The 27,418-nt window shown below is 35.3% G+C and overlaps 1 protein-coding gene across 2 annotated transcripts in view; it reads left to right on the plus strand.

Moving 5' to 3' along the window:
- The window catches only part of LOC149792541 (inactive phospholipase C-like protein 2), a 282,771-nt gene that overhangs the window by 222,018 nt on the left and 33,335 nt on the right, over positions 1 to 27,418 (plus strand). For both annotated transcript variants that reach the window (XM_089971189.1, XM_089971192.1), the window contains 4 exons: positions 3,087 to 3,225; positions 5,507 to 5,653; positions 14,795 to 14,892; positions 19,270 to 19,371. In XM_089971189.1, the coding sequence (XP_089827315.1) occupies positions 3,087 to 3,225; positions 5,507 to 5,653; positions 14,795 to 14,892; positions 19,270 to 19,371 (486 nt within the window). The remainder of the gene's footprint in view (positions 1 to 3,086; positions 3,226 to 5,506; positions 5,654 to 14,794; positions 14,893 to 19,269; positions 19,372 to 27,418) is intronic.

Below are 27,418 nucleotides of genomic sequence, written 5' to 3' on the forward strand. Positions count from 1 at the left end.
ACACATATGATCAGTGTGTGGGATCATCAACAAATATGATCAGTGTGTTGGATCATCAACAAATATGATCAGTGTGTTGGATCATCAACAAATATGATCAGTGTGTGGGATCATCAACAAATATGATCAGTATGTGGAATCATCAACACATATGATCAGTGTGTGGGATCATCAACAAATATGATCAGTGTGTGGGATCATCAACACATATGATCAGTGTGTGGGATCATCAACAAATATGATCAGTGTGTGGGATCATCAACAAATATGATCAGTGTGTGGGATCATCAACAGATGTGATCAGTGTGTGGGATCATCAACACATATGATCAGTGTATGGGATCATCAACAAATATGATCAGTGTGTGGGATCATCAACACATATGATCAGTGTGTCGGATCATCAACAAATATGATCAGTGTGTGGGATCATCAACAAATATGATAAGTCTGTGTGATCATAAACAGATATGATCAGTGTGTGGGATCATCAACAAATATGATAAGTATGTGGGATCATCAACAACTGTGATCACTGTGTGGGATTGTGAAAAAATATGATCAGTGTATGGAGTTATGAACATGCTGCATTAGATTGTCACATAAATAATGACATAGATGTGATGATGTTATCTCGTACCATCCATAAGATGAGTATGAATATTAACAGCTCTCTCCATGAAATGTTTAAGAAATGACCTTATGTGGTCTGCTCCTATCAGCTGGCTGAATGATCCATCAATAGCCTCCCTACCCCACAGACCTTCACATTGAATTAACCAGTGTCATCCTTAGACCCACTGCCACCACATCATCAACATCAGTATCTGGATTACCCCCCCCCCCCCATTCAAGAACCCACTGTAACAGATACAAATACAATGGCATAAGACATGTTGTAAAAGATTATTATTATGATGGCCATGTTTGTACATGAATCTGTCTCCAGCAAGAATAATTGCAGTGGATTATAAAATCTTGAACATTTCTTATCATTCAAAGCATACAACATTCAATAAAATCCAACTTGTATGTTCAATATCTATATCTATCCCAAAATTGAATATATTCTGTCAAATAAAATGGCATTATGTGACGTAGGTCTGACTTTCTTTAAAATTTTTGATAAATCCCAAAACATTACATACATAAAATAATTTTCTCACATAGAATGATGACGAGAAAGAAGAATCAAATTTTTCACATACCTCTACAGCAGAAGATTGCTTCCATAAAGTGGACAGATTTTTGACAAGACCTGTCTATATTGTGTCGATATGGAGAAATTAAGCATTAATAAGTACTGTGGTCATGGCCAATTTCATGGACAGTGAACTCAGTGTATGGCAGCCATCTTGAATTCTTTTTTTATCACAACACTTCTGAACCGAAAGTCATACTGGGTTTTAGTTAAACATTTTATAATGTATATTTGGTCCTGAGTGAAAATGGTGCTGATCTGACTTTCAGTATGGACACCATGGCAGCCATCTTTAAAATTTTGTTAATGCTAATCTGAACAGAAAGATGTATCAGCTTGAGGTTTTCATCAGAAGACTTCTTATTGATTTCTAAAAAAAAAAAATTTTAATATGATGCTGCTATGATTTCCAATATGGATCAAAGAGTAGCCAGCCTGAAAATCTTCTTGTGGCTATTCCTCCTGGATGGTTACATTAACATGGGGTTTCACTAAAAGTCATCTTATGATGTCTGATGGTTCTAAATGAAAAACGGGCTGATCTGATGTCTGGCTACTTTGGCAGCCATCTTGGAAATCCTGTTGCAATTCCATATGAACAGAAAGTCATATTACCATGTGTTTTCACCAGAAAACGTATCATGACTAGTTAGTCCTGCATAAACATGGTGCTGACATGACATCCAATATGGCCACCATGGAAGCCATCTTGAAAATCATGTTATAGCTGCTTCTTCTGAATGGATGTTCACATGGGGTTTTACTGTAAGACTTCTAACGCTGTCTTGGTGGGCTTGAATGAAAATGCTGCTGATCTTACATCCAATATGAGGCTGATTTGAAAACGTAGCGTTACCTCAGTAATATTAGATGAGGTTTCGACACTCCAGTGTTAAAAACAGAAAATATGGCCTTGAATTCCTGAAAAAATTTTATTTTTGGCCAGTAGAACATCAGACCCAGTGATGGACTCTTCTTACTTTTTATATGATCAGAAATATTCAAAGAAGTTTTCTTTACTGTATAATATGTGTGGAATGGTAATCTGTAGAGTCTATTATTGTATATCAGTTTTGTTTACATTTATGATTGGAATTACAATGAACTTGATGTTATTAATGGGGTTCCAACTTTTATGGATTTTGTGGCAGCCCCCAACATAGAATGATCCATATTTAAACATGTGGGTTCTCTTCTGAAGTCACAAGTTTTCGTATTTGTGTGAAAACATAATTGTTCATAAAACATTAATGTTGGGTTGGTTGGCTTTTAACAGCTCTTTTAGCACATTATGTCTACATTATGCTGAGTAGATGACAGCTAAGTACCTTTCTCAAGGGATGCATTGAGGCATCTGACCCAGGCTGGTCTTTACAAGTATCAAACAGAGGACCCATAGATTATGGGTGTCTTGTTATCCTAACATGGTTAACACTGCTTCCTTAGATTTACATTACAATCTATAGGCACGAAATAATATTTAATGTATACTGAGTGTGCATGTGTGTGTTTTGGATTTTTAAAATAGCTTTAACAATTTGTCAGTCATGTTGCTACGATGTCGGCAATGTGACAGTTTATAGTGATGTTTAGCATTGAGGCATCATGCTGCAGACATGTAGCATGATGTTCCACCCAGTCACATTATCCTGACACCAGCTGACCAGTCCTAACACTAACCTCTTAATGCTGAGTGCCAAGCAAAGCTGCTGTTTGTACCATTTTAAAGTCTTTGGTATGACTCGGTGGGGGTTTAAACCTGAGACCTCCCGCATCGGAGGTGGATGCTCTAACCACTTGGGCACTGGAGCGGTCTCATTGTATACTTAGCAATATTCACACATTGTGCACAGAACAATACTCATTGTGTACTATTTTATTGCAGATTATTAGTGGGCAATACTTCCCAAAACCAAAAGGATCAGGTGCTCGTGGTGATGTGACAGATCCATATGTAACCATCGAAATCTTTGGGATTCCAGCCGACTGTGCTGAGGAACGAACCAAAACTGTGCCTCATAATGGTAAGTGAGAGTTTGTGTTTCATTGTGTAGCAGAATTATCTTGGGCTGTGAATTGGCAGTGATATTAATATAATTAGGAAAATTATCACTATATAGAGATAACAAAACAAGGGCTATTTGAAATGTCATGAATATCTTCTACCATTTTTAATTTTTTTGTGGCAATAAATTTAATAAATATTGATCAACAGAATAACATTTTGTGAAATTGATCTGCAGCTGCATGTGCATTATGCCAAACACCTATGTACAGGTAAAATGCCAAACACCTATGTACAGGTAAAACCCGTTATAATGCAGTTCGTTATAATATGATTCTGCTTATAACACGATGGCAGCATGGTTCCCATTTTTTAATTTAGGTGACCTCTCTTTTTAACATCCTAGATACATGCTCTTGGAAAAGCCGATTATTCATATCCCTAGCAGATTATATGATCAAGAGGTTAGTTAAAACTGATGACATTGAAATTTCAATGCATATTTTCGACGGGAAAGTTTTCCAAAAACTTTGTTTAATGTGATCCCACTTATTTTGCAGTGTTATTCTTTGGACCCCGAGCATAACTGATTTTACCTGTATATATGAAGTAACGAGAGTTAATGACAGTTATGTTAAAACATCATTTAAGGAAAACATTTCTGCTACAATGCAAGGCACTTAGAGCAAAATCTTGGCCCTCATTGGAAATCAAGGCTGTATTGGATAAAGTTGGCAAATGTAGTTCTCTGACATGTCCTACAATATTGAGGTGCTTACATTGTTTTAATCCATGGGAGATGAGTCACATGCTGAAAGACTATTTATTGTCTGTGATTGTTGAGCAGGCAAGTGGCTTCTTTAAAGGGGGCAGTTGATGAAGATACTCAGTACAGAGTGGAAGATATTTATATTATCTTGGGCATTCATTTGCTGTTTTCAATATATTTAACCATTTGAAGCTCAGAAATGTTCTTACACGATGGGTCTCAGCATTTGTTGATCTCTGATCAAAAACAAATTCGGTTTGAAATACACCAGATATGACTAGTGATCAAAGGAATGAGATTGTCACGGAAGGTGAAACATGGATTTGCTTTTTTGAACATGACACAAATAATAAAGTTTGGATTGGAGAAAACAAGCCAAGATCATAAATCATTGATGTAGTCTGACTGCCAAGGGAGTTCTTTCACTACAGAAAGTCTGGCCATCCATGTACCTGTGTCTGACTTTGCCAGTGTTGCTGGGCACTTTTATGCCTATAGTGTGTTGCCCAAAGTTGTGGAACTTTACCGAACCACCCATACCCCCATTGGTACCCAGTACATCCATTTACTCAATGAGAATACACTAGCACACAAATCTAATGTCCTGACAGACTTCCAGAAGGAGCACACCATCCAAACTCTGATACATCCTCCATCCGTCCCTGTTTTAGCTCCAAGTGATAACAATAATTCTTTCAGCGGCAGATGGTTTGAAAATTGCCATGCGATTGTATGTTCAATTTTCCAGTTCATGAGCAACATACCAAAAAGTGAATACAAAATGGCATTTGACAATTTTATGATCAAATTGGGATAGTTTGCATGGAAAGTAGTTTGAGATGATGTGTTGTTGCATGTTCACTAATAAGAACTTTCTTGTGCAAGACACTAATATTTGTAAGTTTTTAAATACCCCGCTTAGCTTATGTTTCATTTGCAATAATATTTGACAAGCTAGAGTGGGGCATTACAATTTCTTAGAATCTTAGAGCTAACACTTTGAATAAATATTAAAGCATATCTTTGTAGCCCATTGTATAAAGTTTCAGAAAGAAAACTGGTACTGCATAAATAAACCAGTCAGAAAGTTCAGTAGTTTCATAAATAGCAAATGTAAATTATTGCAATGTCTTTTTTATAGTGTGTGTTGTAGTGCTACTGCTTGTGTGGGTGGGAGTAGAGCAATATATCTGACTGTTCCAACAATGTGAAATATTCCTACAGCAACAAATGTAATTTATATTGAAGCTTTAGTGTCCTTTTTAAAGAAAACAAATGATATCTGATGATACCAAAACTATTGTTATCGGAATATGGGATTTTTTTTTTTGACATTTGATTTAATGTTTGTATTGAGCAGATTTGAAAGATTTCTTCAGGTTTGATAATTAAATTTTGCATACTTGTTTTATTTCAGGGCATAATCTATTATTTGCACATTTTTCATGGTATATTGAAATATTGGCATAATGGTAATGTTTTATTTCTGGGTATAATCCAATATTGGCATAATTTTATTGCTTTATTTCAGGGTATAATCCAATATTTGATGAAAGTTTTGAGTTCCAGATCAACTTGCCAGAGCTGGCTTTGGTGAGGTTTTGTGTGCTTGATGATGACTACATTGGGGATGAATTCATTGGGCAATACACCATTCCATTTGAATGTATGCAAACAGGTCAGTTATCAAGGGCAATACACCATTCCATATGAATGTATGCAAACAGGTCAGTTATCAAGGGCAATACACCATTCCATTTGAATGTATGCAAACAGGTCAATTATCAATCTTTTCAGTGAATTTGTCTGTTACTGTTTACCATGTTCATAATAGGCAAACAACTGGGACAACTTAGACCCAACTGTTACTTAATGTGATAGCAGATTATCATGGTATGGTATGGTATGGTTTAGTTGTGTAGGTATGGTATGGTATGGTATGGTACTGTATAGTATGGTATGGTATGGTTTAGTTGTGTAGGTATGGTATGGTATGGTATGGTACTGTATAGTATGGCATGGTATGGTACTGTACAGTATGATATGGTAGGGTAGGTATGGTATGGTACTGTATAGTATGATATGGTTTAGTTGGGTAGGTATGGTACTGTATGATATTGTATGGTATGGTATGGTTTAGTTGGGTAGGTATGGTACTGTATGATATTGTATGGTATGGTATGGTTTAGTTGGGTAGGTATGGTACTGTATGATATTGTATGGTATGGTATGGTTTAGATGGGTAGGTATGGTACTGTATGATATTGTATGGTATGGTATGGTTTAGTTGGGTAGGTATGGTATGGTAACTGTATAGTATGAAATGGTATGGTACTGTTTAGTATGATATGGTATGGTACTGTATGGTATGTATGGTATCGTGTGTGTACGTATGTATGTATGTATGTATGTATAATAATAATGAGGAATTTGTGTAGCGCCTAATCTTTAGAAGCTCTAAGTGCTTTACAACATTAGACAACACCTATAAGATAAGAAACATATAATGATATGATTACAAAAACAAACACCATGAAATTAGAAAACATTAAAAAAACATGCTGAGAATATTTAAGGTAGGAAACATTATTAGGTCTTTAAGTTTGTTCTTGCAATCGAAATAAGTGAGTTTTGAGAGCACTCTTGAATGTGATCACTGTGTATTTGTGTCTAAGTTCAGTGGGCAATTCATTCCACGTTGCTGGGCCCTGGTATGCAAAAGAACGCTGTCCATATGACTTTGTTTTCATAGTGGGAATAATGAGTATACGATTGTCAGAAGAGGAGTGTAAGTATCTTGCTGGTGTGTACACATGGGTGAGGTCAGATAGGTATGTTGGACTAGAGTCCGACAATGAAACGTAGCACAGAGAACAAATTTTGTGTTTGATTGTGGATCGAATGGATAGCCAGTGTAGGGTACAGAGCAGCGGGGAGGTGTGCTCTGATCGTGGTACTCTAAGTATGATCCGAGCAGCTGTGTTTTGAACATTTTGAAGTTTCTGGAGCAGATATTGAGATGAACCAGACAGAATTGAGTTACAATAGTCCAATCTTGAAAGTACTAATGAACAAACAAGTGTTTTAGTGGCATCAGCTGAAAGATATTTGCGAATTGAGCTGATGCTTCTCAGCTCAAGATATGCAGCCTTGCATATGTTCATGACATGTTGGTGCAGTGTGAGAGTACTGTCCAGAGTAACACCTAGGTTTCGTACTGATTGTGTGAATTTAATGTTGGTGTTGCTAATATTTATTGTTTGAGGTAAAGGATATGAATGAGAAAGTCTTTGTGTTGTGATCAGACTAGCCTGTTTTATCATCATTCATCTGCAGCTTGTTACATGTCATCCATGATTTCACATCAGAAATGCACCTCTCTATACCTTGGATGGTAGCATGAACTTCAGTTGGGTGGCTAGATTTGTATATTTGGGTGTCATCAGCGTACAATTGGTGAGACACTGGATGATGATCTATGACACTTGAGAGCGACAGAGTGTACAGAATGAAGAAAACAGGTCCAAGAACAGACCCATGTGGAACACCACAACATAGATCAACTGGGCTGGAGAGTATTCCATTTGCAGATACAATTTGTGTCCTGTTGACCAAGTAGGACTTGAACCACAGTAAGGCTGTATCATGAATGCCAAATACATGTTGGAGACGTTGAAGTAATATATCATGGTCTATTATGTCAAATGCTGCAGACAAATCAAGGAGGATGAGGACTGTAATCTTTCCACTATCCAACGCAGAGAGAATGTCATTAACTACTTTTAGAAGAGTTGTTTCAGTACTGTAGCAAGGCAATATGCAGATTGTACATTGCTAAAAAGACTGTTTGAATTCAGATGAGATACAAGCTGGGATAGGACAACCTTTTCTAAGATTTTTTTATATGAATGGGAGATTAGAAACTGGGCAGTAGTTCTTTAAATCATTATGGTCTAATGTTGGTTTCTTCAGCAGAGGCTTTACAATGGCAGTTTTGAAAAATGATGGGAATTCCCCGGATGAGAGAGAGGTATTAATAACATCAGTTAGTGAAGGCAATACTGGATCTAAGCACTCAAGCAGCAGTATGTATGTATGTATGGTATGTATGTATGTACCAGCAGCTGCTTCGCTAGGTGCTCAGCATTAAGAGGTTGGTGCTAGGACTGGTTGGCCTGGTATAAGGATAACGTGACTGGGTGGGACATCATGCTACATGTCTGTGACATGATACCCCAGTGCTAGACATCACTATAAACTGTCAGACTGGAGAGATTATAGCAATATGACTGAAAAATTGTTAAAGCTACGTTGAGAATCCAAATCACACACACACACACACACACATGTATGTAAGGATGCAGGCATGCTTAGTTTTTAATGATACATCAGCACAATCCAGACTATAGCTGAGTAAGTTTAGGTATTAAGAAACAGGCATACAGCTAGAAGATTAGGGTTATTAAAATAGGAAAATATTTCTTAATATAAAATTCACAATTGCATGGCTTATCATCTCCGGACATATCCCATGGTAGAAAGGTTTCCCCCATTTGTATTTTTTAGGACATGCAAGAGGGAACATCAGGTCTGTTCTGAATTTTCAATAATGTTTGTATTTACTGTTGAAAGCGAATAGATCAGAGGTTTTACATAAATTAATAGATTACATTTTATTTTCTTAATTATATGATTGAATTATTTAAATATTGCACCAACAAATCAGGGTCCGTCCTGATTGCAGTTGGGTATGTGCATTATAAGCAGGTAAATATAGTTTTTCGGAGACACTTTTCCCTCTCATCAATCTTCATTATTGTTTTCATCATCGGAGCCCTAGGTAACTTAGTGGTTTAGGTTCTCACCTTTATTAACCGCTCACACATCTCACCTCTCTCTGCATGAGTTCAGGTCTTGGCTCAGCTGTCGTGGGCATGTGAGAAAGTTGGCCAATAGTTTTCTGTGGGTTGGTGGTTCATCCTGGGGACTTCCTAATAGGTTCTTCCTTTTCCAAATAAACTGTCTGCCACATATAGCCCATCATGTGCTGAAAAATGGCATTAAACCCCACAAAACAAAACCAATATCATCATCTGTTGGAAGCAGAGTTTTCAGCTTTGAGAGAGTTTTCTTGTATATGTGGTGACTTTCAGTTATGACTGAATCACATATTAACATAAATTCTTATATTAAATGGAATTTACAAAGGTAATTTAAAATACAAATAACAATAATTTATCAGGTTATTAGGTGACTCCTATGGATTTAATACAAATCAATGAAATTATTTCAGTCCCATGTTTTGACCTAATAGATAATGGATCCTTAAATGAAAGTATATGTTCTGGATTAATTTGTAGCGATTATGGATTGTATAAGTTTGTGCCGATAAACCTTTAAGCTACAGTTTGTCATAAGTCATTGAATTTGTTTTCATGTTATGTCAGTCTTTGATCATTTGCAAATATCAGTGTGCTTCCATCATTATCAGTGTTTGTAATGTCTCAAAGTATTGCCATCATTATCAACTGTGTAGTGGTTAGCAGTCCTACAGTGATTATCAACTGTGTAATAGCTGGTAGTCCTACCATGATTATCAACTGTGTAATGGCTGGCAGTCCTACCATGATGATCAACTGTCACTGGCAGTCCTACCATGATGATCAACTTTAACTGGCAGTCCAACTGTAATAGCTGGCAGTCCTACCATGATTATCAACTGTGTAATGGCTGGCAGTCCTACCATGATCATCAACTGTGGTTAGCAGTCCTACCATGATTATCAACTGCAGCTGGCAGTCCTACCATGATGATCAACTGTCACTGGCAGTCCTACCATGATGATCAACTTTAGCTGGCAATCCAACTGTAATAGCTGGCAGTCCTACCATGATTATCAACTGTGGTTAGCAGTCCTACTATGATTATCAACTGTTTAATAGCTGGTAGGTCTACCATGATTATCAACTGTAGCTGGCAGTCCTGCCATAATGATCAACTGTAGCTGGCAGTCCTACCATGATTATCATCTGTAGTTTGCAGTCCTGCCATGATTATCAACTGTAGCTGGCAGTCCTACTATGATTATCAACTGTGTAATAGCTGGCGGTCCTAACATGATGATAAACTGTATCTGGCAGTCCTACCATGATGATCAACTGTAGCTGGCATTCCTACCATGATTATCAACTGTGGTTAGCAATCCTAATATGATTATCAACTGTGTAATGCTGGCAGTCCTAACATGATGATCAACTGTTTAATGGCTGGCAGTCCTACCTTCATTATTGGTTGTGTAATGGCTAGTAGTCCTTCCTTAATTATTAACTGTGTAATGGCTGGCAGTTCTACCATCATTATCAGCTTTGTAATGACCAACAGTCCTGCCATCATTATTGGCTGTGTAATGACCAACATTCTTTTCTTTATTATCAAATGTAATGGCTGGCAATCCTATTTTCATTATCAACTGTGCAATCGATGCCAGTATGCCTTCATTATCAACCATTTAATTGCTGGTATTGCCATGATTATCAACTGTGTAATGGCTGCCAGTCCTACATTTATTATCAGCTATAAAGGCTAGCAGTCCTACCATGATTATCAACTGCGTAATGGCTCACAGTACTACCAAGATTATCAACTGTGTAATGGCTGGCAGACCTACCATGAATTTTAACTGTATAATGGCTGGCAGACCTACCATGATTATAAACTGTGTGATGGCAGGCAGTCCTACCATGATTATCAACTGTGTGATGGCTGGCAGTCCTAATATGATATCAGCTGTATAATGGCTGACAGTCCTACCATGATTATCAACTGTGTAATGGCTGGCAAACCTACCATGATTATTAACTTTGTGATGGCTGGCAGTCCTACCATGATTATCAACTTTGTAATGGCTGGCAGTCCAAACCATGATTATCAACTGTGTAATGGCTGAATGTGCTGCCATCTTTAACACCTTTAAGAGTCCATGTTAAAATTTTATGTAAAAGGTTCTAAGCCAGATAGAGGTGACCTGCAGAGATTGCAGGTGAAATGCTGTAGTTTATGGAACACTCATTGTCCGAGTTATGGCCATTTTGTATCTTTTCAACCCATTTCTCAGTGTATGAAGACTGAATCATGCTTCATACAGTCACCTAGAGAGAATTTCATAATAATATGAATCAACCAAAATGCAGTAAAATGTCAATTATCCAGAGACACATTTTATTTCTAGATAAATTATATAATAATGTAGGTAAACAATATTAGTACATGATGGTCTGGGACCATGATGTGACATCATGATATATGTGGGATCAGTCCATGATGGTCTGGGTCCATGAAGCGGCAACGTGATATATGTGGGATCAGTCCATGATGGTCTGGGTCCATGAAGTGACACTGTGATATATGTAGGATCAGTTCAGTTTTACAACAGTGGTATCATAACCCGGAGGGTGGTGGGAGGACATTGTTATCAGCTGAACCAAAATTGTTTTTTGTTATAAAAACACACTAAATTTGTGAAATGACTTTTTGAAGAAACGTATTTGACCAAAAACAGATATGAAATTAACTAAAAGAAAACGTTATTCCTATTTGTTAGCAATCCAAAGCAATGTTGTTTGGCTCCCAATTCGGCTAATGGTCAGATAGCAAGAATGCTTCCTGCATGAACATCCAAGGACACACAGTTGCTGAATAGCCATCTTGTTTTGCTGTCAACTGTACATTAAAGTGTCCCAGAAATTTCAGCAAGCTGACTGCATTTTATGAAGAGGGACCAGTGTCAAGATAGTCTGACACCTAGGTTATTTTTTTACTTTAGTAATTAGTAACAGGTTGGCATAATACTTTGAGGAGATGAATACGTAAGTTGTATTTTGACTGTTTTTCAATGTTGACTTTAGATTTGAATATGTCAGAAAGCAAGCTCAAATGAACTGATTGTGAAAATCATTTTGGGGTATAATAATTCAACTTTATGCTTCTGACTGTTTCCTTGTCACATTTACTCTAGATAACATGGATTTAGCTTTGGTTGGGACAGGGAACAATTATATGTGTTGCTTGAAGAAAGTTTGTTGAATATAACTAATTTTAGTAGATATTACTGCATAAGCACACTGGCCATTGCATCCTTCAGATTCATCATACATTAGCACTCTAGTTGGCGAGTGAACTGGTCATCTTTTGGCAGCCTTTGATTCAGTGACCAATGCCCATATTAAGTCGCCATCTTTACATGTGACTACTATGACTTGCATTCTATTTAGGATGATCAATTTAATATATTGGTACAATCAACCTATCATAAGTCGCCATCTTTACATGTGTCTAGTCTGACTTGCATTCTATTTAAAAGACCAATCTAATATATTACCTGTACAATGAACCTATATTACCTGTACAATCAGCCGTGGTAAATTGTAAGGATCCAGAAAAATTTGGACATGGGGACAAATAAGGAAAATGTAATTGTAACATTACTGTTAGTCTCATCATCATAAATGCAGATCTGACATTGATTTTATTAACACAAGTTGTCATCAGAAGAAAATGAAAGCTAAGGTCCTTTTTTATGTGAATCTGAGTCCAGGCAATGGATGATTTATTTAAGCTCCAAATAGTGTCTGTTCACAGTTCTGTCAAACAGATCTAGGTATATTGTTAAGAATAGCTTCATGCTTTTTTATTTTTCATTTGCATTAACAACATCACTTTTTGTCATTTTCTACCATTAACCCCCCCCCCACTCAATGGATTTCTGCTCTCAGTGTCTAAAGCACCCATATTATTAAGGCTTGGCAATGTACATTTTTAATGGCCACTAGCATTTTCAAGTAGATCACCCATAATCTGCTAAAGATACTTTAAGCACCTTGCATTAATTGAACTAATCAGAGGACTTCATATATCATCCCCAAGGTAAGAACAAATTATTTTGCCTTATTTACTTCCCGTTAGACAATTCCTGTTCACAGTTACTGAGTCATAGTTTGTTAAAAGTTAAATTTTTTGTGTTCTTATGTGCTAAAGTAAAACACAGGGATTAAAATGGCATTAATTAACCTCAATGAAATTATACCATTGCTATGAAAATGTGGATAGCAAAACCAATAATTAGGACCGCCCTTAACCGTCATGAAAATTTGTTGTGGAAATGCTGACAGCAAAACAGCAATTAAGGAAGCAGTTTGACATTAATGAAAATCTGCTGTGGAAATAGTGACAGCGAAAACACAGAAGGTGGCCCTAACATAATCGAAAATTTGCTGTGGAAATACTGACAGAAACACAAGGATTATTGCAGCAGTAATGAGTGAAAACTATTGGTAATTTGCATGAGTGAAAACTATTGGTAATTTGCATGTTTGAAAACTGTTGGTAATTTGCTTGAGTTAAAACTATTTGTAATTTGCATGAGTAAAATCTATTGGTAATTTGCATGAGTGAAAACTATTGGTAATTTGATTGAGTTAAAACTATTTGTAATTTGCATGAGTGAAAACTATTGGTAATTTGTTTGAGTTAAAACTATTTGTAATTTGCATGAGCAGAAACTATTGGTAATTTGCACGAGTAAAAACTATTTGTAATTTGCATGAGTAAAAACTACTGGTAATTTGCATGGGTAAAAACTATTTGTAGTTTGCATGTTTAAAAAAGACTATTGGTGATTTGCATGAGTAAAAGCTATTGGTAATTTGCATGAGTAAAAACTACTGGTAATTTGCATGAGTAAAAACTATTGGTAATTTGCATGAGTAAAAACTATTTGTAATTTGCATGAGTAAAAACTACTGGTAATTTGCATGGGTAAAAACTATTTGTAGTTTGCATGTTTAAAAAAACTATTGGTGATTTGCATGAGTAAAAGCTATTGGTAATTTGCATGAGTAAAAACTATTGGTGATTTGCATGAGTAAAAGCTATTGGTAATTTTCTTGAGTGAAAACTATTGATGATTTGTGTATGATTAATCATTATTTGACAGTAGTGTATCATTTCCTTGCATTCTTCGTTTTAAGGAAGAGTGAGCATGTGAATGCAGTTGTTAGACATATATCAAATGGCATAGGAACAGACATGCATATCGGATGGCATAGGAACAAACATGTATATCAAATGGCATAGGAACAGACATGTATATCAAATGGCATAGGAACAGACATGTATATCAAATAGCATAGGAACAGAGATGTCAGCTGTGCAGAGTTTTGCAGAATTATTACAAATTGTTTGTGAAAATTCTGCAGTCTGAATTACATTGATAAAGTTGTGGAAAATCAGCACAAGATTGCAGTTTTGAACAGGAGTTTTTTTATGGACACTTGTATGGAGAAAGGTGCTTCCGCACGCTACTAAAGGAAGTGGAATTAGTCATGTATCATCTCACAACTTTTTCTTTGCATCAGAGACTGCTCCAGTGGTTAGAGCATCTGCCTCGGATGCAGGAGGAAGCAGGTTCAAACCCCAGCTGAGTTATACCAAAGACTTATAAAAATGTACTAACAGCTGCCTCGCTAGGTGCTCAGCATTAAGAGATTAGTGTTAGGACTGGTCGACCTAGTGTCAGGATAATGTGACTGGGTAGGACATGATGCTACATGTCTGCGACATGATGCACCAGTGCTAGACATCACTGTAAACTGCCACACTGCAGACATTGTAAAATTATGACTGAAAAAATGTTAAAGCTTTGTTAAAAATCTAACCACACATCAGACAGTAAAATAGGGGGAATCTGGGAGTTTCAAAGCAAAGCTTTGTTCTGCTTCTCCCAGTCACAGGAGTCCTGTAACATAATCTTGATCTCTTTCAGGTTATCGACATATACGACTTCTCTCCTATGCTGGAGAGCCCATGGAGAACTGTACACTTTTCGTCCACATTGCAATAACCAACAAACGAGGAGGAGGGGTGAGTTGAAAGCCATATTTTGTCATGTATACCACTCACATAACAGTGCTGAGTGAAATTGGTATTGCCTTAGATTAATTACATTCATCCAGCTGTCCATCTATCTGTTGAGCTATCCATTCATCACTAATCTCGTTTCTGAAAGATAACTTCCATGGGAATTGTTAATTTTTAACCAGATTTGTTATGCAACTTTATATTGATGAAACCTTGAAAGAGTTTGACTTATTTAAAAGAGTTATGGCCCCTGATGGACCATACTTCTTTCATGTCTGCAGCTGAACTTTACCAGGTACTGTTCGATTTCAATCAAATTTCGCATGCTTCTTAACCTAACAAAGTATTGTTGGAATTCAGCTAAGTTTGTTAGCACCTTAACTTTACCTAGTACTGTTCAATTCAACCAAATTTGGTATGAAATTTAAATTTACAAAGTACTGTTGGAATTCAACCAAATTTGGTATACAATTGTTCATTGATGAGACATTAAGTGGGTTTGATTTCCATGAAATTATTTACTTGAGTTTTGTCACCAAATTGCTTGCCCTCTTGACTTTGGTTTCCATTGCATAACTTTACCAAGGATTGTTGGACTTCATCATCACATGTGGCTTGTGGCTTTACATTGAAATGGCCATAAGTGAATTTAATTTCCATAATTCCTCCATATCACTGAGAGCAGGTATCTGCAGCCTTTGGCACACTCTGCCAATAGTGGCATGCCATGCTGTTTGGAAAGGCATTCTGTATGAGTTGTAGTTTTGTATTAAGGTCAGACAGCAGTTATTGGTAAAGACAAGCACTTTAGACCACTGGGCCACCCAAATTCTGACCTTGAAATAGTTTGATTTAATTCCGCAACATCATGTACAGGAGATATGGTTATCCTGATTGCTTGATTTTAGTTTCTGCAGCATTATTTATGTCAAGGATTGTTAGATTTGAACCAGATTTTGTATGCAGCTTTATTTTGATTTGATCTTATTATTTGAGCTACTTCCAGCATTGCACTTCATTATTTGGAGGAGTTATAGTCCCTGAACATCCATTCTTCTAACTTAGCTTTCTGATAGAATTGTCTGTTATAGCTCTGCTGATCATACTGTCATTTGTGGGGTCTCCATTGCAGTGCACCCAACAATAATAGTTCTAGTTCAATACAAATTGTAATCGACACTGGCTGCATACAATGCCCCCACCCCCTTTTTATTAACCATAAAATTTCCCAAAATGAAAGGGACAGCCTCCCCACCACTGCCTAGAAAGTTGGCAGGTATGCCCTTATTGAACTATCAGCATTGCTAGTTTTAACAACTGTTAATATTGCCTATCCATGTGTAACGTAATAGCACCAGTTTTATTGCCTTTATAGTAAGGAACCACTTGTACAATGCCTTTATGGTAAGGAACCACTTTTGTATTGCTTTGATAGCAAGGAACCACTTTTACATTGCTGTTACAGCAAGAAACCACTCTTTTATTAACTTTATACCAAGGAACCACTTGTATATTGCCTTTATACCAAGGAACTATATTTATATTGTCTGTTTAGCAAGGAACCAATTTTATATTGCCTTTATAGCAAGAAACCACTCTTTTATTACCTTGATACCAAGGAACCACTTGTATATTGCCTTTATAGTAAGGAACTACATTTATATTGCCTATTTAGCAAGGAACCACTTTTATATTGCCTGTATAGCAAGGAACCACTTTTATATTGCCTTTATAGTAATGAACCACTTTTATATTGCCTTTATAGCAAGGAACCACTTTTATATTGCCTTTATATTAAGCAGCCACTTTCATATTGCCTTTATAGTAAGGAACTACATTTATATTGCCTGTATAGCAAGGAACCACATTTATATTGCCTGGATAGCAAGGAACCACTTTTATATTGCCTTTATAGTAAGGAGCCACTTTTATATTGCCTTTATAGTAAGGAACCACTTTTATATTGCCTTTATAGCATGGAACCACTTATATTGTCTTTATGGTAAGGAAACACTTTCATATTGCCATTATAGGAAGGAATTACCTTTATATTGCCTTGATTGTAAGGAACCACTTTTATATTGCCTTTTTAGCAAGGAACAACTTTTATATTGCCTTCATTTTAAGAAATAACTTTTCCTCTTTTCCTCTCCTCTTCCTTATCTATATCAATGATCTGCCATTAAATAATGAATCCACAAACACAGATTTGTTTGCAGATGATGCAACCTTGTATACATCTAGTTCTGATACTGAAGTTATCCAAATGAGATTAAACTCAGACCTTATCAGAGTCCAAAACTGGGCACAACAAAATAGGATGGTAATTAATGAAGGTAAAACAAAATGTATGATTTTGGGACATCACAAAAGCTACACAAGTCAGGGAACCCAAAACTATCTCTTGCAATAAATAATCATCCATTAGAAAATGTTAAACATGAAAGGCTTGTAGGTGTGTCTGTAGATAATAATTTATTATGGAATGACCATATTAATAAGCGTTGTAAAACACTGTCATCCAAAATTGCCCTTCTCAGCAGAATCAAGAAATATTTACCTATGGAAACTCGCAATCTATACTACAAGTCATATATTCTTCCAACAATGGATTATTGTTCTAATGTATGGGGAAACTGTGCTAAATCTGAGCTTGACAAGATTTATAAACTTCAGAAATGAGCAGCACGTGTAATTTTAGATGCATCTGTTGATCATCCCTCAAAAGCATTATTTACAGAACTCAAATGGTTCACAATATATGACAGGATGGATTTTCACAAGGCAGTTCTTTTATATAAATGTCTACATGGAACTGCACCAGAGTATCTTCAAGACTTATTCAGGCCTTTTTCAACACAATACCAGCTGAGATCAATATCACATGGAAACCTTCTAATACCAAAACCAAGAACAGAGCAATTTAAAAAGAGTTTTCAATACTCTGGTACAGTTCTGTGGAATAAGCTTCCACTACATGTAAAATCTGCTGAAAATGTTAGAGTATTTAAGAAAAGATATCATGAGCATGTATGTGTTTGTAAAAGATAATGGAATTTAGTATTTTAATACTAAACATGTTAAAATAAACAGTAATTATTGCCATCTTCATATAATGTGCATTGTTATACTCTCCTTAAGAGGGCCTCTAGGGAGAATAGTCCTTGACTAATGAGTCACCCTCTATAAATAAAGCATTATTATTATTATTATTATTATTATTATTATTATTATTATTATTTATATTGCCTTTATGGTAAGGAACCACTTTTATACCTTATGGTACGGAACCACTTTTATGTTGCCTTTATAATAAGGAACCACTTTTATACCTTATGGTACGGAACCACTTTTATATTGCCTATATAATAAGGTACCACTTTCATATTGCCTTTATAGCAGACCTGCCAACTCTTAGGATTTTGCTGTAAGTCTTACGAAAATTACCCTTAAAATATGGACTTATGACATACTAGCAAAAACTACGGGAAAATGATGGTTGCTGAAACATCTGGATAATTGGTTCATCCATGTTTTGTTTGGATCCGGGTTTCATCTTAGAATTAGTGAAATTAGTCAGGGAACCAGACTAACTTTACAGCAGCACCACATACGCTTTAAACTGCACCTATTTGTTCATGCGAGGCATCTGCATTATCCAACTGTTTATTATAGAATTTTTAAAAATGGCGTACAGAATGAGATGCATGTTTAATACGAAAGGGAAAATAAGCTTCTTGAAAAGTGTTAATAATCAAAACAGAAGAATTAAAGGAGTATTTAGATTCATTTGAATAAAAGCTTGAAAGGACACAATTACATTTATTGGACACCACATGCCAACTTGAGTATGTCTCGTTGCTGTTGTCATGTGAAATGGAAAAGAATTTCCAAGAATTATGTCAAGTTGAGAGATAGCAACAAGCCTTTGAGCTGCATAGGGTTTGGAACAAAAAGTTTGTGTAACTGTACTAGTGGTAAATAAAGTCTGTGTGTACTTTACAAACATTTCAGTTGAACATAATGTTTATCATCAATGCATCAAACTTTTAATTACATTTTCCAGCTTTACAGTAGCAGTTATTGATATTTTGTTACACCTTATTGAAAACTGGTCAGTCTTACGGAAAAAAAATCAGCTACCTTACTGAGATGGACTCGTTAGGGTTGGCAGGTCTGTATTATTGTAAGGAATTAACTTTATATTGCCTTTATAGTAAGGAACCACTTTTACATGCTCACTCCAATGTTGAAAATTAAGTTGTTTGCTTCATTGCACATTTGCAAGAGCCTTCAGAATTTTGTATGCACTGTCGTGATGAAACTTTTAGGTGCACATGCCCATCTGAGGACGTATTGTACGTGTATGCTTTGTTTCAGAAAGCTCACAAAAGGGGAATGTCAGTGAAGAAAATCAAGAAGAAAAGATACTACACCAGCATGAAGACAATAGGAATGAAAAGTGTGGATGAAACATTTAAGGTACAGTTTATTATGATGCAGCAGTATGTCTCAGCAAGAAACATCTTAATATTATCTTGTGTAATTTCACAACTGTTGGTTTCTGTTAATTTATTTTTGTGTATGTATCTAATTTGAGTGATTTTGAATATATATAAAATGTCTCCCTCTTGGCAACTCATGCATAACAGGGTCCAGAAATATAGATTTCACTATAAGGGTGCAGGTTACCAGTGGATATAAAAAGATTTAAGAAGGAGATGCCATCCCCACTGGACATCAAGAAAACCCTCGAGAGGGCAATGGGGCTGTACTCATAATCACATTGGGAATAATTGTCAGTAAAGAGCTTTCTCTAATGAAGTTATCTTTTTTTTAAAATATAAATTACATTTATTTTCAGGATACCAACAACATTACAGCAACTGGTTTCAACAATCATAACATGGTGTATTACATCGCTTTTTGTTCTTGATTCACAACAAAACAAGAGTCCTTTTTACAAAAACTGGGGATATTTATTCCAGGGAAACAACTGTTGATAATATTTATAACAGTGTTTGATAGATCAGATCAGTTCAGATGAGTTTACCTGACACGTGACTGTGACCGCTAGCTCCAAATGAAGCAGAATTTGCATGCCTTTTAACTTGTCGTTTACTCCACAGCCTTTGAGTTAATACAAAAGACTTAACATGATAATACAAACCAGGTCTGCTTTTAACAGAGTGTAACAATGCAGCAAATTCTTCCGCAAGTCGGAGATCTAAACACAGGAGGCACTTAATTAGATTCTCACAGAAATACTGATGAACATAGCCCTTATGGTAGATCAACATTTTTCATGTTTGAATACAAGAGAGCACATTGCATTTATGATGATTTCACTGAAGCCGAACTAAAAGATAGAACTAATAACACTAGATAAAGCTTATTTAATTATTTTTTTTATTATTAAACATTTGGCATCAGTGACATTTTCATTTATGAAAATTTCATCAATTATTTTTATGTATAATTTACTAAGAATGTTGGTTGGAAAGAAAATATATGAGTTCTTATTAAAAGTTTAGATCTTCATGATGTTGATTGGACAGAAAATATGCGAGTTCTTATTAAAGGTTTAGATATTCATGATGTTGATTAAAATTTTTGGGTACTATCCTTGTTTTCAATAATAAAATGATGACTATGTATGTACTGGTCAGCAGCCTCTGTATGCCTATAGGAAAAGCCCTTGGCTCCCATTTCCTTAACACAAGGTAATGAGATAGTCAGTTGTGTGTTGAGTGTGCTGTCAGAAACCAAGTAACTATTGGACTTTTACATAATGTATCTGAACATTAAGAGAGTGTTACTACCATGTATGCTAACTTATAACTATAATTGTAAAAGTACCTACCCTGTGGAATTTGTACTTAGGGGTAGATAACTCATTTTTTTCTTATATTTTCTTTTTGGAAATCTTATTATAAGAATTTTAGAATGTTAGTAATCAATTTTGCATTATTTTCAGTGAAGAAAATGTTAATTGTTTGAAATTTAAAGTTATGCTGTATTTTAATGTTTGTAGGTTCATGGTGTGATCATTGTGACAATTGGTGGTGGGGTATGTTTATAATGGTGATAGGATTTATATCCAGGATCATGGTAATGGTTGATGATAACAGACAACCACATTCAAATTTTTTTAATTTTATTTCAAAATATATAAAATATAAATATCAAGATCATAACATAATTGAATCCTTATGTTTTTAAGACTGATTAGTGTTATTATACATTTTATTGTAAAATACGTACAGTATATAAAATACATACAGTATATAAAATACATACAATACAAATACTGAGCTATATCAAGATATTCTTATAACATGATTTAATCTTTTGGTTTTTCTGGAAGATTAGTTTATTAATTTTAATTTAAAAATTCATGAAATACATATTCCATATGAATTATTTATTCCAAACTGCAAGATAAACTGAATCATATCATGCATATAAAATTCAATAAAATATTATATTTTGAATCAAAATTTTTAAATGATGGTAGCATGATCAGTAAGGTCTCCTGCATTCTTCAGGAAGATTGCTTTATCAGTGAATGGAAAAACTCTTCTTGCTTCTTTTTTCAGTAATAACAACTCATTATTCTAAAATTATTTTCCTGAATAAAAAATAAGGGATCTTGAGAACACACTGCAAAAATACATTATCATGTTATATTAAAAATGTATGATTTCCAAAATACAAATTTCTTCTTATTTTAATCTATTTATAACATTTTGCAAATTTTTTATCATTTCATTTATTAATGTTTTTGCTGCATAATGTTAGATTATTATTAAATTTCATAATCTAAATATCATGGTTTATCTCATTAACCCCTGGAGGTTTTTGTCATTTTTGCCTGAAATGTGATTAGGAAACACATTTGAGGGCTATTTCTGAATACATCCTAATACAGTGTGACCCATAACACGGTAGTTGGGAGCCATAGAACCCGACTGTGTTATAGACCGAACCGTGTTATAAGCAACCAGGTCAGGTAGCTGAAGAAAATGATGCATATACCCAAAAAATATTGCAGGAGGGGGGAGGTTATAAATGCGGCAGTAAAATACGTGCTTCATTGGCACAGATACCATCTTAAATCGATGCATATTAAATGAGAAATACACCTGTAGTGAAAACAGAGAAGGCATATCTAATAGTTTACTTTATTTAGAGAACCGCAAATTGGTACATATACGTGAATAATGTTTATATATATACACATACCTAATGTATAGCATGAATAGAGTATCAACACCATGTACTCACCCATGAATCTCGTCATATACATTGAATCCACAATACAAGTGATTCCATCGAAAATATGCACACACACATTTAAAATATTCAACAATTTTGTCACAGGTCATATTGGGTTGAATTCAGTGGAAAAACGTAGCACAGTCATGTAATGAATGACGAAAAACATTTACTTTTCAGTATGTCCCAAGTCGGTAATAGTCAGTTTGTGTTTTAAGCTGCCATTGGTAGCGTTTGTAAGCATAAACTTGTCCCTTGCAAAAATGAATCTTTCACTTTGGGGGGAGGGGGGGCACCAAACTGATGCACCCCTACTTTTCCAGAAAAAAAATAAAAGTGTTTTATGTGTGTTTGTATCCCCCAAAGGTGTGTATGTTTGTATTCTTTTATAAAAGAATTTTGCTCAGAAAACTTCGAATCTTTCACGGCATAGTTAATGTGATCCAGTCATGTTAGAAAATGCAAAAATCCATCAGATTCCATTACTTTTATTTAAGTTTGGTACTGTCTTCCTTTGAAGAAAAATTCTTTTTTTTATTGAAAGATTGTAGTCTGCTTTTTTGATGAAGGGTGCATGCATTATTGAAGTCACCGCTAAAGGACAGCTTTGGAGTACCAAACAAATGCCCATTTCTTATTGTGGTGGCAACATCAAATAATTGTATTGCAAGATTGAGACTGATTTATTTTCCATTTGCTGGGTACATTTTCATAACAACCAGTGCTTCAACGGTAGTCTGTTTCCTTTGAGGTAGATTATGAGATAATGCCTCGTCTGGTTGATCTCAGTTACCAGAAATGTCAACAACAAAAAAGTTGATATCTCACAACATACAGTACTCATGCTAGATGTCAAGATAGGCAAATTATGATGTAACAATGCACTGTTTAGATGGTTTGTCAATATGGACAAAGAATTTGTTTATGTAACAATAGATAAATTTCAGTGCATTTTATATCAAGTTTGCGGCTTCCATTCATGGGGTCTCTGAATTTCTCCACTCCAAACCAATGGTTGTATTTTAAAGTTTAAACAACCAACAATGTTGCCAATAAAAAAAATCAGCAGATGGTATACCATCTGACACCAATTAGGAAAGAAAATCCAAGTTTGCGACATTGGCGAAGCCCTACAAAAATAAACGTTTTTATGCATTATTTTTCGTACTTTTAAGAAGAAACTACTTTTTCATGTAAGAGAAAAATACATATAAAATTTCAGGAGCCATGCCACGATTGTCTTGTATTATTCATCTCTTCGATGCAATTCAACGTGATCTCTTCTCCAAAATGATAATAAACTTTTTAGGGTTAAGAATTTTTATTTCCTGTATGAGAAAAATACGTGTATATGAAATTTCGGGATCCACACCACAACAGTGTTATATCCGAATCTATGTAATAACAGAGCGTGCTATAGAGGGGTCACACTGTACATTGACTTCCAAGAGATTTCTGGTTAACCTAATGCCTAGTTGTGTTAGAAATTTTTCATCAGCTATTTTGCTTGCTCATGAGCATAAGGGTAAAAGTTGGAATTCTTTTGGTTTTTTTATATATTTATTTTGCTTAATGGACCCATCATTTTCGTATCCAGATCACTTTTGCTCATGAGCAGAAGGGTAAAAGTTGGAATTCTTTTGGTTTTTTAAAATTTAATTTGCTTTTTGGACCCATCATTTTCATATCCAGATCACTTTTTATTTCAAATCCTCATCTTGTGTGACTTCCTGCAAAGGTTTGCCTTTCTGTGTGCAGTTCAGACAGGTCTGCCTTAGATTTGAGGCCAAAAAGTGTAAAATCCAAACACAAAATTGGATTCCAACAACAGGCAAATTTTTTATGGTAAAAAATTGGGTTCAAACAATTAGTTTTTCCATCTGTATTTTGTAGTGCAACTAGAAAGTCCAGATTATTTGGTATCATTGTAAAGCTATGTCTGTCTACCTTTCTTTAATACCACCCACTTTGGTGTATGTTAAATGACCTTGATGCTACAGAGCTCGGAAGTTAAGAGGTTGTACCTTACAACCTCCTAATGCATAAATGAGGCACTAGGGGTTAATGAGTTAAAAGCATGGGAGGGATAGGAATTCCATTGGTTAGGTAGAAATACTATAACAGCTGAATTATTCTCGGATACTTTTACTTTATGCTAAAGTTACCAGGGGGGTGGGGGATGGTGTAGTTTCACCACTGAGTGCAAATACTATTCCACACTGGCAGATCTGGTTGTGCAGTTTGTTAGGAGTAATCTTTAGAACAAACAACATAGACCATGATCTGCAGGTGCATTATGAGACGGCAGATAGAATATTTGTTGTTTGCATTTTGACTTGACTTAAAAGCAAGTATATACAGCAGAAAGGAAAACACTTGGTGTTTTCTGGTTATTACTCCAAGTGTCCTCACTCTTTTTATGGATAAATTATGTTAGGTCAAAAGCTTCTTTATTTAACTAATCAGTAATTTTACTTAATGAAAATTATGCTTAAATTTACATTTGGAATTACACGTCCAGGTATTGGAATAGAGATGAACACCAACAAAATCTATCGCTGTCACTGCATTTCCTGCAGATGAAAAACATTTGCCACAGCCACAGGTACTTATTTTTGTTTGTGAGGAAAGAAAGCTGTTGACAACACCCACTCCTCTTCTATTAAAAAAATAAATTACACAAGGTGACTAACTTGTGTCAATTGAAAAGCAAAGACTCTTTCTTCTCCTTTTTGCATCCCATATTTGGGAAAAAGATTGCAAAGATAGTTGGTCTGACTTGGTCCAGGCCAGTTATGGGTCATATTTTAACTAACATGATCCAAATGGCAGTTTATGTTGAAATTTTAATGATGTGCACTTAATTATGAGATAAAATAATGAAGTTGTTGTCTTACAAATTAAAAACTTTAATAATGCATAGAAATGAGTGCAAACATGCTTCAGGCAAGAACTGAACATCTATCGACTAAGTCCAATTTTATTACGTGCTGGTAGTAGTGTCCTGTGACATCATAATGATGAGCTAAAAATTTAGATGTGTGTTTCAGATTTGGTGTATTTCTGCCACTTAAATATTGCATGCTTGGTTTGGTAATTGACATTTTTCACTCATTACCTTCAATTTGGCTTGGTAATGAACATTTTTCACTCATTACCTTTGATTTAGTAATGGACATCTTCACTCATTACCTTCAATTTGATTTGGTAATGGACATTTTTTGCTCATTACACCTTTGATTTGATTTGGTAATGACATTTATCTATCATTACCTTCAATTTGATTTGGGAATGGACATTTTTCACTATTACCTTTGATTTGGTAATGGACATTTATTACTAATTACCTTCATTTGGATTTGGTAATGGACATTTTTCACTAATTACCTTCAGTTTGATTTGGTAATGGACATTTTTCACTCATTACCTTCAGTTTGATTTGGTAATGGACATTTTTCACTCATTACCTTCATTTGGATTTGGTAATGGACATTTATCACTAATTACCTTAAGTCGATTTGGTAATGGACATTTATCACTCATTACCTTCAGTTGGATTTGGTAATGAACATTTTTCACTCATTACCTTCAGTTTGATTTGGTAATGGACATTTTTCGCTCATTACCTTCAGTTTGATTTGGTAATGGACATTTTTCACTCATTCCTTTGATTTAGTAATGGACATTTAGCACTAATTACCTTTCATTTTATTACGCAATGGAAGACTGCTCTGTACCTAGTGGTTAGAGCATCCAACTCAGATGCAGGAGCTCACAGGTTCAAAGCCTGGCAGAGTCATACCAAAGATTTATATAAATGGTACTAATAGTTGCCTTACTTGGCGCTCAGCATTAAGACATTTGTGTTATGACTGGTTGGCCTAGTGTACAGATAATGTGACTGGGTGGAACATGATTCTACATGTCTGCCGCATGATGCTCCAGTGCTAGACATCACTATAAACTGTCACATTGCAGACATCATAGTGACATGACTGAAAAGTTGTTAAGGCAGCATTAAAAATCCAAAACATGTACATTTGGTAATGGACATTTATCACTCATTATCTTCAGTCTGCAATTTGAAGATGGTAAATATATCTCAGAAAACTGAAATTTAAGCAAGATATAGAAAGAGTATCATTACAATAAAAACTTTTATCTTGGCTCATATAGATAAAGCAAAAAATATAATTGCAACAGAAGAAACCATAAATAAATTTTGGTTTAACTTCCCATTTGTGCATAGAGATCATTTTTTGTATGCATGATTAAAAAAGTGCACATGATGCAAAAAATTGGTAAGCATACATAGTCACATTTCAAACAGTGACAGCGACGTTTGTTGTAGAGTTGGGTAACGGTTTTCATTAGCTTATGCCTTATCAGAGTTGCTGTGTTATAACATAATAAAATGCACTGGACTGTGTTATAGCAGGCTCACACTGTACTTAGCATGAATGATATGAAGCTAAGACAATTTATTTTGTGACATGCTCACTTGCCCATTTTATCCTGAGATCTAGGTTCCAGTCATAGAACATTTGCATTAAGGTTTTGGTTGAAGTTAAAGAAAATTTATTTTAAGGTTTTATTTCAGCATTTTTCATTTGCTTGTGTTTACAAAACACCTTCATACATTTTTGTTCGGGGTGGCCGAGTGGTCTAAAGCGCTCTCTGTTACGAATCACTGCCATTTCACCTCTGTCTGCGTGGGTTCGAGTCTCAGGTTCAGGCAATGTGGGTATATGAGAAAGCTTGCCAGTAGTTCTTTCAGGGATTTTCCCGGGTCCTTCTTCCTCCACCATTAATACTGGCTGCCATGTATAGCCTATTGGGTGCTGAAAAATGGCATTAAACCCTACAACAACAACAACAACAACAAACCCCATGGTGAGTTTTTGGGCATATTTGGGATGAGTCATTATGAAGTTAGGTCGTTCATTTGCATGCACTCCACTTTTGACCTTGGGGTCAAAGTAATGTGATTGACAGCAATGCTTTTATTGTGGAATCAACATGCAGGCCTGGACTTTTTTAAATATCAAGCTTTTATTCTTCATGATATCACTTTATGCTCATAATGTTGTACAGTTTGAATGAAATGCTGAATCAATTTATATTTTTATCCACCTGCCAAAATATGCAAGATAAATATTGTGACCTGTCCTTCCTCAGTCCTTCCACCTACTTCATCCATCAGACCATGATTGAGGTTTGAAATTGGAATGAGTGTGGTTGGACATGTTAA

Source organism: Sinohyriopsis cumingii, chromosome 9 (genome assembly GCF_028554795.1).
Source record: "Sinohyriopsis cumingii isolate HCF-2022 chromosome 9, ASM2855479v2, whole genome shotgun sequence".
Lineage (NCBI taxonomy): Eukaryota > Metazoa > Mollusca > Bivalvia > Unionida > Unionidae > Sinohyriopsis > Sinohyriopsis cumingii.